This window comes from Mobula hypostoma, chromosome 6 (assembly GCF_963921235.1).
Source record: "Mobula hypostoma chromosome 6, sMobHyp1.1, whole genome shotgun sequence".
Lineage (NCBI taxonomy): Eukaryota > Metazoa > Chordata > Chondrichthyes > Myliobatiformes > Myliobatidae > Mobula > Mobula hypostoma.
This window is the reverse complement of record NC_086102.1, coordinates 115,627,301-115,645,795: the sequence shown is the minus strand read 5'-3', so window position 1 is coordinate 115,645,795 and position 18,495 is coordinate 115,627,301. Positions and strand designations below refer to the sequence as shown.

Genomic DNA, 18,495 nt, shown 5'->3' with positions numbered 1-18,495 from the left:
GAGTGCCAAGGACCTTCACAGCAAATGATCTTTTCCAGGAGGGCAATGTGAGTAATAATACTGAAAATAGCCAAACAGAACTAGAAATTTGCCAGCTGAAAGTAATCGAGCTTGAGGAACAATTGCACCAGAAAGAAGTGACTTTGGAGCAACTTGTCGCTGAGATGGAAGAACTACAGAAACAACAGGCTACCCATCAAGCGTGTGAGCAGATGCAACAGGTATGGAAGTATACGCAGGTTGGAAATTGCTCAGATCATCTTCTGTTCTGCAATTTAATGAGCTTTAATTATAGACTACTCTTCGCTGTGCTTTATAGCTCAGAATTTATTGTTTTAATCTGCTTGGTGAAATAGCTTGGCATTTGACCACAGAGTTGCTCTTGCACATTTTAACAGGAGAATTTAGCTTGTGACAAACACTTGCTGCATATTTAGATATGTCTTTTAAAAAAAAAATGTTTCTGGTAATTCATTTTTAGCTTAAATCTTTTGTAATACCCTGGTTCATATTTTTACTATTATGCTGTACATATTTCTTTTTGGCAGTTCTATAAGAGCAGTCTTCTGTTTTCAACTTGTTTGGGTTACTGTTGAAGATGAGAGATGAGAAAGGTGTACCATCGAATTAGGATGGTTGGATTAAGGGGAGGTTTCTCTGGTGAGGGACACTAAGGTTGTGCTTGGGGCTTTTGTTCGAGAGGAGATGGAGAGAGAGTGTTGCTGGGAAGAGCCAGTTGTAGCATACAATCCGGTGGTAGATCCGTTTGTTCGAGATGGATTGCGAGCCACATTCAGAAGGTGGTGTGTGCTTTCACGTTGAGCGAGGGCCCAGCGTGTGAGTGACAGAGAAGTTCAAGATGAGCTCCAACTTGTGCACATTTGACTGTTTAATTAGAATGGGTCCTCTTTTAGTTATTCTTTACTAACCTTACAGTTAAGATTCGTTAATATAATTCCTTTAATCGTTTGCAGTGTACTGTCTGTTATTTCGAGGCATTAGTTTGTATCAGGATAGCAAATTACACAGCATCCACACAAACTGGGGTTTGGGTTGGGATCGAGTACGCTTCAATCTCACAAGTTTTGCGGGACCGGAGGTTGTCTTCCCTAGACTTATGCAGCCAAGGAAACCAGGGTGTTTCATTTTATTCTTAATGATGCTAGGTTTGGGTATGTGGTTCTTTGAGCTCTTCTATTTTTCAGAAGCATGAATCCTAGCTTTTTATTTATTTCTTGCCGCAGGGAGATTAAGATGAGCAATAGAACGCAATGTGCCAGACATCTAACATTGAAACTGGTCTATTCTGAACGGAATCCTTTAACTAGCCTTTGGGAGATCTCCCTGCCGCATCTCACCTACCCACTCCTTATTACTAAGGAGTTCTTGAGCAGATTGAAAATTAGGTTTGTGGTGAAGAAAAACAATCATGATTTTGTATGATTCAAAGAGTGCCCCTTGCTACCCAGCATCGACTGCTCCAAGGAACTGGGCACAAGGGACCAAATTAAAGGGGAGGCCAGTGTTCTCAAAGAATCTTGGTGCTAGATGAAGTCACCAGGATAAAGGGAGTTTAAGCCATGGTAGAATCAGGATGAGCAATTTAAAGGTCATTACATTAGTGGAGCTGAAACCAATGTCTTCAGTAAGGAATGGTAAGTGATTAGGTTATTTAATTTTAAGTCGAACTAAGAAGCTGAACGGATTAACTAGCCAGTTCAATGAAAGGATATGATTCATTATTAGAAATGATAAGTGAAAATTCCATTAAGTTCAGTATTAAATCCTTGATGTAGTGTTAGCATTTGTTCATTTTTAGACATACAGCTCCCTTATCTGAAATCTGAAATTTCGGAATTCAGAATTTTTTGGATTTCAGACCCCCCCCCGCTTTTCGAATGTTCGCTTTACGAAACTTCACTGTTACGAAAGACCTACATTAGTACCCTATTTTCGCTTTCAGAAGGTATTTTCACTGTTATGAAAAAAATCAGTGCACAAAAAATCAGCGCGCGATAAAAGGCAGCGCGCTCCCCGAGCAGCTGCTCCCCCCAGATTCGGAACTGCATTCTCGCTGGCACTGCTTAAACACATGCCTGTGCGCGGTCGTTTGCAAGATGAGTTGTAAGGTATTGGAAAAGCCTAGAGTTCGTAAGGGTGTTACACTTAGCGTAAAACTAGACATAATTAAGCGTTTTGATCGTGGTGAACGAAGCAAGGACAAAGTGAGTTTGGCTTGTGGAAGTTGGCGAAGATGATGTTGAAGAGGTTTTGGCATCCCATGACCAAGATCTGATAGACGAAGAGCTGATGCAATTGGAAGAAAAAAGGATAACAATCGAAACCGAATGCAATAGCGAACTGAATGTGAAGCAACTGTGTAAGATTTTCGCTGCAATGATAAAGTACGACTTTAATTTTGAAAGGGTACGTCGGTTTAGGGGATATTTGCAAGATGGTTTGAGTCCTTGCAAAGAACTGTGTGATAGAAAAATGCGCGCGGCTCAGCAGTCAAGCAAGCCTTCCACATCAGCCACAGCAGACGATGAAACTCGACCTTCGACATCGAGGCGGGCAGAGATCGAAGATGACCTGCCTGCCCTAATGGAAACAGACGATGACGAGATGATACCCCAGTGTCCCACCACCCCAACCCCCCAGTGTCCCACCACCCCATCCCCCAGGCCACGGACAGATACCGGTTCACGGAGAATGCAGTGGTAGCCAGGAGGCACACAGCACATCTTTAAGAAAAAAGCCGAAATAAACATGCTAATTAATTAGGTGCTGCCCGGCACGTAATTGTCGGTCAAGATCAGTGCCGATTTCGATTGCATCGTCTCTGATTTGGGCCGACAATTACGTGTCGGGCGGCACCTAATTAATTAGCTTGTTTATTTGGGCTTTTTTCTTAAAGATGTGCTGTGTGCCTCCCGGCTACCGCTAGACCCCTGCATGCTTTGCGGCAATGTATCGGTCGGCGGCCTGGAGGGTGGGGGCCACTACACCACCCCAGCCTGCGATGACTCAGTCTAACACACCACAGTGTGCTCGGCGCTGAACCAATTCCGGTAAGTGATACTACACTGTACATACATTATTTCTACTTTATATAGGCTGTGTATTTTTACGTGTTATTTGGTATGATTTGGCAACTTCATAGCTTAAAGGTTACTGGAGAGCGCTTGCACCGTGTTTTTGCCAACAGCACTTGCGTGAGATTTTCGGCTGACGGCGCTTGCGTAAGATTTTCGGTACGGAGAACCGTGCTGGCAATGATTGTAGAGAAGTATTTCTACTTTATATAGGCTGTGTATTTATCATATCATTCCTGCTTTTACTATATGTTACTGTTGTTTTAGGTTTTATGTGTTATTTGGCATGTTTGGCAGGTTATTTTTGGGTCTGTGAACGCTCACAAAATTTTCCCATATAAATAAATGGTAATTGCTTCTTCACTTTACGACATTTTGGCTTACGAACCGTTTCGTAGGAACGCTCTATCTTCGGATGGCGGGGGAAACCTGTACCAAAAAACACGAATGCTCAAGTCCCTTATTTAACCTGAGGTGAGGTGAACTTCAGAACCCAGCGGTGCACCAAACCTACACACACCCTCCCGTATACTTTAAATCATCTCTAGGTTACTTATAATACCCAATACAATGTAAATGCTATGTAAATAATTGTTATACTGTATTGTTTGGGGAATAATGACAAGAAGAAATTTTATTTCCAGCAAAAACATTCAATAAAACAAAAATATACAGCTTCAAATGAACCGAATCAAATACATGGTAAATGACTTTTTGGAATAAATGTAGAATGTTACTCACTATAAAACTTCAATAACTTGTCTTTCTGTTTATTTAAATCATATACAGTGGTAGTTCCGACACTATTTTCTTCAGTAAGACGCTGCACAGACACCACAATCAAGCTTCTGCAATAACTCCACTTTCTGTGTTATTGATAGAGAAGATTCCGTCTCTTTTTCTCATTTTTACCCATAGGGGTATCTGCAGCTGTTTTTGACATTTTCACAGTGAAATTAAACACAGTCAACAGTGAACACAAAATAATCAGCGAACAGCAAATACACGTGTAACCAGTACGAGCGCTGAGCCACAACTGACGTCTGGCGGCCTCTGCTCGTGCTGCCACGTCACACCTGAGTGACGTCAGCTGTTGGTGAAAAAAAACTTCGGTTTTTGGAGCTTTTTGGATTTCAGAATTTCAGTTAAAGGAATGTGCACCTGTACCACATTTAGGATTTTTACACATTCATATGACAGTGTTGTAAAACTTCTTTTATTCATTTACTTGTAGGGTTTTAAACTACATTAATTTTAATAAAATGTCAGTGTTTCAAATGAAGAATTGAATTAAGTATTGGTACTGGGTTTTCAGTTGAAAGTATGTCATGCTTGGAATTATGCAGTTGTTTCTTGCCTGTGCAGTTACTAATCCCGTTATGTAATTAAATTATAGTGAAATGTCAGATTTCCTGTGGACAAAATCAATCTCCAAATAGAAAGTAAATGCAATCTACCTTAGTTATCTTCTTTCTCCCTCCCCCCCGAGGACAGCTTTTAATAAAGATTAAAGCACATTCTCTGCTTGCTTTTTCCACCTCATTAAAGGCTATATATTTTAATGTATTTAAAATTGGATATTGATGATATTCTTGTCTCATAAGGAGCTGGAGACAGCAGTACAGGAACGGAATGACCTAATTGGCCAGTTGACTGATAACCTGCAGCAAGCCATTCAGAACAGAGATGAGGTACAGCAGGAAGCCTTGGAGTTAACTGATCAAATTCAGTCTTTACAGCACCAATTACAGCAGGTAACATCTTCAAATGAACTGTATTTACAATTTTGGTCTTTTTAGGAAATATCCAAACTTTTTGACTGGTATATATTAGGGCTCTGTAGTACAGGTTGTCAATAGTGGCTTGTTTGCTGATCCAAAATTAGCATGGAATATTTCCAGATCTATATGAATGCCAAACAAAAGTTTTTTTTTTCTTCTTTGTTTTAGAGAAGCATTTCAACCTCGTGCAGCATTGGATGAGAGAGGAAATAAGGGAATTTCCTCTCTACTGAAGCAAACAGCATTTTTATGTGCTTTGTATTTCAGATTTGCAGTGTCTGCAGTTCTTTTTTCCTTTTCAGTTACATTGTTGTGAATATTTTTGGAGTAATAATTCATGTGGTCTCTCTGTTAGACAAATTTGTATCTTATTACTGATCATTACACGCACATTCATGCTGTGGTATGTATATAGGATATGAAACATTAATGTTAACATGCATTACTTTGCAAAATCTTTTGTGTTCAAAACCGAGCATCAATGAAGTTAGGCAAAGTAGCTGTCGGATGGCTGAAGAGGTAAAGGGCGATAGTGAATTTGAGGAAATTGGAGATGGAGTTTCGGAGATCAGTGGCTGGTCAGCAGAGTGCAAGTGACCTGGAGACCTGAGTATCCAATGATGTCTGTAGTAAAAGAATACAGAGTTCTATGAAGATTTAGGAAAGGAAAAGGATTGCATAGGCTGTGTCAGGAAGAGAATTTCAAAGTCGTGGCATTGTTTGATCAGGCGTTATAGGTTATTGAAGTGTAGGGGTGTCGTGTTAACAGCGGCAGTGAAGTATGATGCTGGAACTAGAGCTTCGGATGAACTCTAGTGTCTGGAATGTGGAATACAGCACGCAGAATAGAAGGTCAGTGAAGTAGTCAAGTTTGGAGGCAATAGAAAAGCAGATCAAGGAGTTCTAGCAGTAGATGGGTTGAGATAGAGGTTGGATCTGGGAACAAGTGTCGAGGTGATTGCCTCAGTTTTAAACAGGATGTTCCTCTGAAGCTTGGTTTTGGGATCAAATGCAATGCAAATATATTTACACATGGAATACTGGTGATCTGCATGATAAGTCAGATGTTGAAAGTTGAATGTTAATGTGGACCCTAATGTCAGATGATATCACCATGTTCTCATCTACGTGATCCTTGGAAGCCAGCAAAATTGATTCAAAATATTTTCGATTCACAATTGTTGCCTGACTTGTGTATTTGCGTGAATTTTGTTTGTATTGAATTTTCATTCTGCTGTCTTTTTGTTACTGTATTGATCATATGTGTAGGGAAGTGCCCTGTGATGCTACAAAATACACTTCATTAAAATGGCTGCAGAATGTTTTAGTGCATAATTTTGCGCAGGTTGTATTGATATATGATGCAAGCCGAACTGGTCCCCAGCTTTTGTGTGCTGGTAAGGGTGCTTTTAACGTTAACATGTCTGGCCACTCCACTGATAGCTGAACACTGCAAATAATAAAACCAATAAACCCTCTCAGCTTTTTCAGCAGCTACCAAAGATGTTATTGGTATCACTGATTGCAAGGGACTTGTGTACCATAAGTTGAAGTTTACTGTCTTCATCCATACACATTTATACAGCGTTCCTCTGGGGCTAAGGTGCAAAACACAGCACACACAGCATGTATAGTTACAATAAAGCAGTCACAGAACAACAATATTAGCACAGGTTCTGGAGTGTGGCATGGCCTGAAGATTGAGGTGCATGGGATGTTGTCCTGTAGCCACGTTTCTGCAACAACAAGTGTGCAGTAGTTACTTGTCTTGCGCTGTGTCAGCCGCAAGCAAAGGCAATCCAGTTTCTCTCCCAGGGTGTGAACACTGAAGAGCAGCACTGACAGGAGGTGCCAGACCTCAACCGAGGATGGATTCCCGTGTTGCCACAGTGCCTCTGTTCTCTCCCACAACGCATCTGACATCTCTGTCCCTGGGTGGGCTGTAACAGACTAGAGCGTGGCATGAGGGCCTGGTCCATCCAACAGCTGAAGCCAGGCAGCTCTCCTGCCGTTAGTTTTACCAATGTCCCAGTACACCGAGTATCCACAGCAGAAAGACTGTTTATCAAACCCTTGCAGGTTGGTAATTGTAAATTGTCCCATGATTAGGCTAGGATTGAATTGGGGGGGATTGCTGGGTGGCGTAGTTTGAAGGGTCTATTCTGTGCTATATTTCAATAAACAAATGTTTCCTTCCACCCCACCCCACCCTGTTTCTTTGTAGAGAAAATAAGAAACAAACTATATTTTTATATATTAGTACTTGGGCTGTGATGCCACCCAAGTAGCTGCTTATGTGTTGATGAACTTATTTCAGCTCTCTTTATCTGTTTGCTGGGATTAAAATCATTTTCATGTTTGCTCAAGGGTTCTACTGAAGAAATGTATTCATGAAGAATTTTTATGTATGATCTTATTTTTCAGGCAAGTGATATTCTGAAAAATAAAAGTCCTGGATTTGTGGAGCTGCTTCAGGCTCAGCAACAGATTACCCTTTTCCAGCAGAGCCTTAAAGACCAATGTGATCGTATGGAGACACTTGAACAACGCGCACATGATCTGGAACTTCAACTGGAATGTTCAGAGAAGGTGAGAAATGGCAAAACTGTCCAGTATTTCCACCATCTTCAACCTTCATGTTTCTGTTTACTGAATGCTATTTGCGCGTGGAGATCCTGTCTAGTCATGTTACTTTTCAGATATTAAGATATAATAGTTTTTAAGTAATATTATGGTTTTCATTTTCAGAGGTATAGAATTGAATAACAGAAGACCAGTTTAAGTTTGTGAGAATTTGGAAAACACTACATTTGTACAGTCACAACATGCTGGAGGAACTCAGCAGGTCGGGCAGCATCCGTGGAAAAGATCGGTCAATGTTTCGGGCCAGAACCCTTCATCAGGACTGTAGGGGGAAGGGGCAGAGGCCCTATAAAGAAGGTGGGGGGAGGGTGGGAAGGAGAAGGCTGGTAGGTTCCAGGTGAAAAACCAGTAAGGGGAAAGATAAAGGGGTGGGGGAGGGGAAGCAGGGAGGTGATAGGCAGGAAAGGTGAAGAAGGAATAGGGGAAAACACAATGGGTGGTAGAAGGAGGCAGAATCATGAGGGAGGTGATAGGCAGCTGGGGGAGGGGGCAGAGTGACATAGGGATAGAGAAAGGGAGGGGGAGCGAATTACCGGAAGTTGGAGAATTCAGTGTTCATACCAAGAGGCTGGAGACGAGACGGTTCCCTCTACAGTCCTGACGAAGGGTTCTGGCCCAAAATGTTGACCGATCTTTTCCACAGATGCTGCCCGACCTGCTGCGTTCCTCCAGCGTGTTGTGAGTGTTGCTTTGACCCCAGCATCTGCAGATTATTTTGTGACTACATTTGTCCACTTTGAAAGGGTTTTGATGAGATGAAAGCAAAACTTAACCAGATGAGATCTGAAATGAGCTGTTCAACCAAAAAGGTTGAATGTATGTGGCTCTTAGTTTTATGAAATATCGCCCCCTCTGTCTGTCACCTCTGATTTCACCCTAGCTTAATCATGGGACAACTTACAGTGACCAATCAAAGCTACTGTCTGGTATCCCTTTCCACTGTGGGGTGGGAGGGAAGTGGAGCACCTGGAGAAAACACAAGTGTTCCACGAAGTGGACATTCAGACTCTTTACAGGTGACGTCAGAATTGAATTCCGAACTCCACTCCAAGTTGTAATAGCATCGTGCTAACTGCTGTGCTCCTGTAGTCTGATATTCTTTAAGAGTAAGAGGAGTTAAAAAATTGAAGGTGCATTAAATTGTGGAAGAATCCTTTTAGTGAAAACAAAAACTGGAGAGAAGTTTTGAAACACAAAATAGTGCAGATGGTGAAACAGGAAATGCTGAAAACACTGGTGCTCTGGCTTCCCTTTATATCTGCCCCATTATGGCGGGAGAGTTTCAAACTTGAGGTAAAGATTCCTGCAATATAGAAAGTAAAGCAAGTCTAGTAAGCAGGATACGTTGGGCAGGACTGGGAGTATTGAATGACTGATTGGCTAAACTGCATTTTGTTTTTTGAATGATGGAAGCCTGACAGATAAGGCAAATTAACTCAGACCCTGGGTAGACACATTAGAGTGTGATGTTATAGTGACTGTAGAAACCTATTGCGAAATGTGTAGGACTGGCCGCTGAATGTTCTGCGGTAGAGGTGCTGCAGGTACAATAGAACTGGAGGTAAGAGAGGAGGGAAAGTTGTGCTTTTGGATTCAAGATTGTTTGTTTTCATTCTTTAGTACCCAAGTGTGAAGGAGAATGAAATGATTGTTACTCTGGATCTGATGAAGCATTTAAAAAAAAGTGAACATTAAGAGCGCATCAAAGCAAAAAGGAAAAAATGCAATAAATATAAAAACAATTCTATAAAACACAATGTGCAAGTAACTTTTTATTTACATGAAGTGCCACTAGATCATGTGTATGTAGTGGTGGTGGGGTGAATTAATGGGTGGAGGTGTTGATCAGTTTGACGGCTTGGGGGAAATAATTGTTTCTTGAGTCTAGTGGTCTTGGAGTAGATGCTGTGTGTCCTCTTTTCTGATGGGACGGGGTCAAACAGTCAGTAAGCAGGATGGATGGGATTCTTCATGATATTGCTGCCCTTTTTCCATCACCTTTCTGTTCATACGTCTTTGATGGCTGGTAGACTGGTGTTGGTGATGCATTGGGCAGTTTCGACTACCCATTGTAGAGCACTCCTGTCTACCGCAGTGCATTTTCTATACCACACAGCGATGTGGACTGATTTGGGGAGAACATCTCAGCATTTTTTGGGAGAGTGTTCACTGAGGTTATATGGATAGAACTTTGAAATGAAAGGTGTGATCGCAAATAGCTTTCGGAATGATGAGGTTGTAATAGCAGATGAATGTAGTTTCCCTAATGTTGACTGAGATAGACATGGTTCTAAGTAGTAGTGGAGCACTTTGGGACCAATGACCATAATCCTATCAGTTTTAAAATAGTTATGGTAAAAGGTAAGACTTGTGAACAGGTTAAAGCTGTAACTTTGGCATTGGGCAGGAACTTGTCAAATTTGATCAAGGTAGGGTATCTGCAAGTAAAGGGGTGCCTGGCAGGCGGGAGGCTTCTAAAAGTGAGAAAGAGCGAACTCATGGCTCTTCCTGTTAGAGTGAAGAGCAAAGCTGGCAAGATTAGGGAATCATGGCTAATGAGGGATATTAACACTTTGGCCTGGAGAAAGGAAGAGGCATTTGTTGGCTGTAGATGACTTGTGATTGAACAAATCATTTTGATGGGTACAAGGCATGTAGGAGCACATGGAAGAAGGAAATCAGGAAATTAAAAAGAGGACTCAAGGTTGCATTGGCAGTAGAAACCAAAAAGATTCTAAGTATATTAAGAACAAAAAGGTAATTGGGTCCATTTAAGGATCAGCGTGGTCATTTATGCATGGAGCCACTAGAGACAGACAAAGAATTAAATGAATATCTTTTGTCTATACTTACTGTAGAGAAGGTCATGGAAGCTATGCTTACTGTAGAGAAGGTCAGGGAAGAGAACAGTGATGTATTGAAAAATATTCGATTATAGAAGAGAAGGAGCTGGCAGTCTTGAAGTGCATAAAGGTAGATAAATCTTCTGAGTCTGACCAAGAGTATCCAAGGACATTGTGAAAACTAGGCAAAAAAAATTGTTGAAGCCCCGGCAGAGAGATTTATATCACAGTTAGCCATGGGTGAGGTACGAGAAGAGTGGAAGGTGGCTACTGTTGTGCTTTCAATTAAGAAGTGCTGCTGGGACAAACCAAGGAATTGCAGGTGATGAGCCTAAAGGGGAAAGTTACAGGAAGAGATTGTGAGAGACTGTTTAAGGGTAGTCAGGATAGCTTTGTGTGGGAAATCAATAAAGTTTGGAAGACACGAGTCTTTTGAAGAGGCTGATCAAGTGGATTGACAAGGGCAGGGCGGTAGATATCCACATGCTTTTGACAAATTCCTACTTAGTTTATTGGTTCAGAAGGTGAGATGATATGGGATCCAGGGTAAACTAGGATTGACTTGGTGGAAAGAATCAGAGGGTTCTTTTTCCAGGTTGGAGGTCTGGTCAGTGGTTATGCCATAGCGATGGGTGATAGGCTTCCTATTTGTCATCTTTATAAAATATTTGGATGAAAATGTAGATGGCATGATTAATAAGTTTACAGATAGTACAAAAATCAGTGGTGTAGTGGCCATTGAAGGAGGTTGTCTAAGGTTACAACAGGATTCAGATAAACTGGGAAATTGGGCAGAGGAATGACAAATGGAATTTCCCTTGAGTGAAGGAAACTGAGGCATGACCTGATAGAGATAGACAAAATCATAAAGGTACAGATGAGGTGGGTGGTCACAGCCTTTCTCCCAGAGTAGGAGAGGCTAAAACTTAGAGGGTATGTGTTATGGTGAGAGGGAAAAGATTTTAAAGGAAATTTAAAGGGCAAATTTTTTCCCCACAGAGGGTGGTGAGTTAATGGAGTGAACCAGAGGCAGGTACACTTAGAATGTTTATAAGATAAATGGACAGGTTCTTGAATAGGAAAGGATTTAGGGGAATTTGGGGCTATTGCAGGCAACTGGGATGAGCTCAAGATGGTATCTTAGGCAGCATTGGTGAGTTGGGCTGAAGGGTTTGTTTCTTTGCTATGTAAATGATTCTGTGACTCCCATTAAAACTAGTTTTAATGACAGTGGAAGAGAACACAAGGTGTTATGCTTTTATTGCCATTTTCTGAGATTCTGTTTTGTTTCGTTTTAAGAATGCCAAAGACAAAGAGAACTGTCTTGTTCAGCAGCAGAAAATTACTGAAAATACTGTGCAACAATTAAATCAATGGATAGAAGAAAAAGAAGAAACCATCAAAGAGTTGAGGGAAAAGTTGAACAATAAAGAGAGCACCATATCACAGCTGCATGACTCACTGACTGTCTGGCATCAAGAGGTTTCTGAATTAAATAATGTTGAATCTGCTGATAAACAGAGGCAACAGCAGTCTCCAAAAGAAATTAGAGGGCAAATAGAAAATGTTGAAGACCTACAAAATCAATTTGGTCAAAAAGATACCTTGTGGTTTGTAGAACAACTGCGGGTTGATCTGGAGGCAATGCAGAGAAGGGAAATATCTCAGTTAAAACGTGAGCTGTGTGAACAAACAAAGCAAGAAATTGATGAACTAAATATTAAGCATAAAGCTGAACTTGATTTGTTACAGAGTCAAATTCAGAGCTATGGTGATAGTGATCAGATAAAAAACTTAAACAAATTGATCACTGAACTTACTGAGAAACTGCAAGGATCTTGTCTGGAGAAAGAAGAGCTCCAACGAAAATTAGAAAATATGATGTCTTCCCCACAGGAGAAGACTGAAGTTTGTGAGACAGACAAACATTTGATGAGAGATCTGGAAGAACAGATTAATATGTACAAATCTGAAAAAGAACATTTGAATGCTTGCTTGGCGCAAGAAAGAGAAGTGAACAGAGAGCTGCGAATCCAACATGAGCATGAAATCACAAACTACAGTATCAAATTGGAAATGATGGAGAGGGAGAAAGACGAAGTGTTAAGTAGACTGGCTGAATCTCAGGAGGTCGAGCTTGAGCAGCTTAAAACCAAAATGCTGTTTAGTCATGAAGCAGAATTAACCAAACTTCGGGAAGATCTGGAAACGCAGTATGCTGTAAAGACAGAAGCACTTAGAAAGGAAATAGAAGACCTGAAAGTGAGTTTACACAGCACAGAATTGCAGAGAAATGATATATCTGAAAATTTGGACCAAGAGAAGTTCAATTTGATAGAGAAATGTACGGAATTAACAGAAGAGCTGCAACAAAGCAAGTTGGAATTGGAGAGGATGCATATGGAAGCTAAAATGTCAGCTACCCAAACAAGGGAAGCTGAACAGAAATGGAAAGCAGTGTTGGAGGAACTCTCAGGTCTTCGGTTAGAATTAGAAAAGGAAAGTGCAGAACGATTACATTGTGAAGAACAATTGAAGCACATGGTTCATGAGAGTGAAAGATATGACTTGGAGAGCCAGCCTGTGATAACTGTAGAGGATAAAGTGAGAAAAGAGAAAGAAAGTGACTTAGAAATATTCAAAGAGATGGTGAAAGATTTGAAGCAGGAGAATCAGTTGTTGCTGGCTCAGCTAAGAGAACAGGAGCAGCTAGTCAAAGAAGTTCAAGAACAGAAACTCGCTGCAGATTCTGTGACCAGTGAAGTGCAAGCCCTGTTTGGTCGCCAGCTCACTGCATTGCAGAACCAACGGGATCAACTGCAGGCTCATCTTGATGCCCAAAAAACCAAGAGCCAAACTATGTCTGAACTCCTGGGGCAGAAAACTATGCAGGAGGACTCGCTGTGCAGAGAGCTTGAGGAAACTGAGGCCAAATTGAGGGAAAGTGAAGAACATGTGAAGCAACTAACTGATGAAAAAATGAAGCTTGAAAGTATGGTTCTGTCAAATGCAACTGATTTCTCAAGGATTCAAGAAGTGCTTGCTAAAGTCAAAGCTGAAAATGATTGTTTGAAGAAGGACAAAGGGGATTTGCTTGACAAATTTCAAGATCTAGAAAGCAAAATGCATTCTAAGATTCTAGCTGCAGACAATGATTTGAAAGGTAAAGTTACTGAAATGCAGAAGTTAAAGGCAGCCATAGAAGAACAGGAGGCTCTACATCTTCAGCAAACATCTGCGCTGAAACTGGAGATCAGCAATCAAAACAAAGCTCTAGGTGAGCTAGAGCAAAGCCACAGTGAAAAGATGCGTTCCCTCCTGCGGCAACATGAGGAAAGGCTAACCAGTGCTGTGGAGGAGGCTCGTAAGGAAGTGACAGTCCAATATGAAGAAGAATTAAGTAAAATGGAAGAGCTATACCTATCTGATATTACAAATTTAAAATCAGAACATCAGAAAGAGGTATTTCTGATTATCATTAAAAATTTGAACAGATTTTGTAATTATTTGAGGTAGTTTATCTGAAGTGTGATATCTGGGGTTTTGGATTGCTGCCCTGTTTCTGCTTGAAGTCCTTGGGTACAATCTTTTATTACCCTTTTTCAGCATTTTATTTTCGTTTTTAATAGCCCTGTGAATGTTTTGACTTTAATCTAGAATCTGATGTAGAGAAGGGTACATCTTCATTTTGTATGCTTTCATGGTTTGCAGACCTGCTTGGTAATGTGAGGATTTTGTAGCTTGAGCTAAATTGACCATTTTTCTTGAATTGTCTTTACAATATATTGGAAGTAAATGAGAAGTGTTGATGGGGGTGCAGAGTGTACTTTTGTGAAATTCTTTTGCTCTTTCCTTTAAGTTTATTTTTTTCTTTTTAGTTAGATGAATTGAATGCAGAAATGAAGAAAAAAGTACTTGACTTGCAAGAAAAGCAGGAAAGTGAGAGGAGGAAACAGATCGGGTTAATTAAACAGGCAAGTGTACAGTATATGTAGATTTGCTGTAGGCTTCTGCTTGCTTCTTTTAAATGTCTCATTAGAGGTGGTTGTATTATTGGAATGTACACTCAGTGGCTCCTCATGGGAGCAACTCAATTTATAAAAGCATGCAGATGTGGTCAAGAGCTTCAGTTCTTGTTCAAACCAAGCATCAGAAGGGGAAGAAATGTGATCAAGTGACTTTGACCATGAAGTGATTATTGGTTGTCTAAGTATCTCAGAAACTGTTAATCTCCTGGGATTGTCATGCACAACGGTCTCTAGAGTTTACAGAGAATGGTGCAGAGAAACAAAGCACATCTGTGACTGTCAGTTCTGAGGGTGAAAATGCCTTGCTAATGAGAGAGGTCAGAGGAGACTGACCAGACTGGTTCAAGCTGACCAGAAGGCGATAGAATGGTTATTTTTCATTACAGCAGTGGTGTGTAGAAGAGCATGTCTGAATGCACAACACATTGAACCTTGAAGTGGATGGACTACAGCAGCATAAGACCACAAACATGCACTCAGTGGCCACAGGAGGGACACTGTGTAAATAGATGATTTGCTATAGACATTTGTTTGCTGCTTTAAATGCTTCATTGGAGATAGTTGTATTATTTAGATGCTTGTCTTGTGGCAATGGTGTACTTTGCTTAGGTCTCTTCAGAACAAGAGGATATTAGAATTTCTTTTGAAGTACAACTTTATTACAAATTGATGTACTCACAAGTTTCAGTTCTATTATTTTTGAAAGTTGGTCTTAGCATAAGTTGCTGAAGCCAGGTATCTGACTTTCAGATGGTTAATTAATTGCCTTTACTAAACTTTTATGTGGTGTATAACAAGAACTCTAAACATACGGAGGGATGGTATTAATAGTATCTGTAAAGCATTAGGAGTAGTGGAGGTAGATTCAACTACAGTGTTTAAAATGAAGCTGGATATGTATCTGAAAAGAGGACTTGAATGATTGTGGAGACAGAGAGGGCTAGTTACCTGGCCAGCATGGACTCATCCTGCCAATTAGCCACCTTCAGTGTAATGGCCACTCTGTGACTCTTTGAGTAGACAAGAAAAGGAAAGGAGCAATTTGAGGTTGGCTGTAATTGAAAATAGATCGGCTCAGCCACTTTTATTGCTATCCTGTTAATCTCATGGGCCCATAGAACTTGGGTCGAATTTAAGGGCACCAAGGCATTCATGCTTGTAGTACGAGAACAATGGAGCACAATATCAATATACAAATTAGCAGTAGAAATGAGCCATTTGGTTCCACTATCCTGATCTCATTGTAACTTCATCTCCGCATCCTCCGTTTACCATGTTAATCTTTTGTCACATTGCTTTTCTACAAAATATCCAGATAGTACTTCCACCACCCCTTTGAGGGCAAGAATTCCAAAGAAATGCCCTCAAAGAGACAAGTCAGCTTGTTGATCTATAATTGGTGATCTCATTGGTAATGTACTCAACTAAAATATAATTCCCTATCTTGTATTCATTTCCCAAGGGGTTATTAGTAACATTCTGTTAGCTTTCCCAATTACCTTTCATACTTTTGAGAATCATGTGCAAAGGTACACAGATCTCTCTTCACCTCTATTTCTCATCCTTTTATTTTTAAAAAGTTATGCCAAAGTGGACAAGTTTGCAATTTCCCATATCATGCTCAATTTGCCAGAACGAGACACTGCAACTTTAATCTCGTTGCTTGTTCACAATTGTCTACATCTGTCTTGGTAGTTGTGAAAGACTTGAACTGAGTGCTATTAGCTCATAGCTGGGGAATTTGTTTACTTGTGAAGTTGCATTTGAGGAAAACCATTGTACTTCATACTGGAAATAGAAGTAATAGGAGTGAGTGAGTGTGTTTTTACATATTCCCAAGAATGTTGACTATTGTCTCCAACTTTCACCCTGCCCTCAAGTTTACCTGGTCCATTTCCGACACCTCCCTCCCCTTTCTAGATCTTTCTGTCTCTGTCTCTGGAGACAGCTTATCCACTGATGTCTACTATAAGCCTACTGACTCTCACAGCTATCTGGACTATTCCTCTTCTCACCCTGTCTCTTGCAAAAATGCCATCCCCTTCTCGCAATTCCTCCGTCTCCGCCGCATCTGCTCTCAGGATGAGGCTTTTCATTCTAGGACGAGGGAGATGTCTTCATTTTTTAAAGAAAGGGGCTTCCCTTCCTCCACTATCAACTCTGCTCTTAAACGCATCTCCCCCATTTCACGTACATCTGCTCTCACTCCATCCTCCCACCACCCCACTAGGAATAGGGTTCCCCTGGTCCTCACCTACCACCCCACCAGCCTCCGGGTCCAACATATTATTCTCCGTAACTTCCGCCACCTCCAACGGGATCCCACCACTAAGCACATCTTTCCCTCCCCCCCTCTGTCTGCATTCCGCAGGGATCGCTCCCTACACAACTCCCTTGTCCATTCGTCCCCCCCATCCCTCCCCACTGATCTCCCTCCTGGCACTTATCCGTGTAAGCGGAACAAGTGCTACACATGCCCTTACACTTCCTCCCTTACCACCATTCAGGGCCCCAAACAGTCCTTCCAGGTGAGGCATCACTTCACCTGTGAGTTGACTGGGGTGATATACTGCGTCCGGTGCTCCCGATGTGGCCTTTTATATATTGGTGAGACCCGACGCAGACTGGGAGACCGCTTTGCTGAACATCTACGCTCTGTCCGCCAGAGAAAGCAGGATCTCCCAGTGGCCACACGTTTTAATTCCACATCCCATTCCCATTCTGACATGTCTATCCACGGCCTCCTCTACTGTAAAGATGAAGCCACACTCAGGTTGGAGGAACAACACCTTATATTCCGTCTGGGTAGCCTCCAACCTGATGACATGAACATTGACTTCTCTAACTTCCGCTAGGCCCCACCTCCCCCTCGTACCCCATCTGTTACTCATTTTTATGCACACATTCTTTCTCTCACTCTCCTTTTTCTCCCTCTGTCCCTTTGAATATACCTCTTGCCCATCCTCTGGGTCACCCCCCCCCCCCGTCTTTCTTCCCGGACCTCCTGTCCCATGATCCTCTCGTATCCCCTTTTGCCTATCACCTGTCCAGCTCTCGGCTCTATCCCTACCCCTCCTGTCTTCTCCTATCATTTTGCATCTCCCCCTCCCCCTCCAGCTTTCAAATCTCTTACTCACTCTTCCTTCAGTTAGTCCTGACGAAGGGTCTCGGCCTGAAACGTCGACTGCGCCTCTTCCTATAGATGCTGCTTGGCCTGCTGCGTTCACCAGCAACTTTGATGTATGTTGCTTGAATTTCCAGCATCTGCAGAATTCCTGTTGTTTGCATTGACTATTGTTTGTTGACTTGCCTACCATGTGTGAAACTCTAAAAACAAAGAGATGTTTACTGTGTTCTATCTGTTTGGTCCTAGGGAAATGTCAATAACTGCTTCATAAAATATTGTCTGCAACTGAATTTTGTGGTTGAAAACAGTATCTAAGCGGTCTTGGAAATACTTGTAAGCAATCGTTACTATTACTTGTAGGTTCATGAACGGGAACATGATCGAGAGATGAATACACTGATTAATAAGCACAAAGAAGAACTAGAGCAGCAGCGAGCAAAACTGACTCAAGAACAACAGGCTCTTTTCGATGATATCCGGATTCGTATGGACACGGCTCATGAAGCAGAGTTATGCCAAGCTCGGCTTCAGATGCAGGTGAGTTCTCATTGGTGAAAGATGGAAGTGGCTGATGTTACTCATTTTATGTTATTTGGGCTTTGAACGCTGGACTGACTGGTTTGCTGTACAGTGTTCCCTGTACATTGTTCTGAGGAGGTAGCAATGGAGCTGCTTGAGCTGCTATGGCAGCTGTGCACCTTGTAATTTCATCAGTCTTCAGCAAGATTCCAGAATGTTGAAACATCATGAAAGAAAGATTAATGTGTATTCTGGAACCTGAAGATGATTCTACAGTTATGCTCTTTGATATTACATGCTAAAGGTATCATGGATTGTTGATACTTTGAGTAACATAATTTGGCTTTTAAAGGTGAGAAATTTTATCTACATATAATTTTACATTTAACCATGGCAATCTGTGATGCGAGCCATTGTTTATGTAAAAGATAATCATTAGAAATATCGGCATTAGAATTT

At 41.4% G+C, this 18,495-nt stretch overlaps 1 protein-coding gene across 5 annotated transcripts in view; it reads left to right on the top strand.

Annotated features, from left to right (window-relative positions):
- The window catches only part of pcnt (pericentrin), a 227,886-nt gene that overhangs the window by 10,859 nt on the left and 198,532 nt on the right, over nt 1-18,495 (top strand). For 4 of the 5 annotated variants that reach the window (XM_063051521.1, XM_063051520.1, XM_063051519.1 and 1 more), the window contains exons 4-9: nt 39-221; nt 4,700-4,849; nt 7,301-7,465; nt 11,662-13,824; nt 14,241-14,336; nt 17,878-18,054. In XM_063051521.1, coding sequence (XP_062907591.1) covers nt 39-221; nt 4,700-4,849; nt 7,301-7,465; nt 11,662-13,824; nt 14,241-14,336; nt 17,878-18,054 — 2,934 coding nt within the window. The remainder of the gene's footprint in view (nt 1-38; nt 222-4,699; nt 4,850-7,300; nt 7,466-11,661; nt 13,825-14,240; nt 14,337-17,877; nt 18,055-18,495) is intronic. The other variant, XM_063051522.1, reaches the window with a different exon arrangement.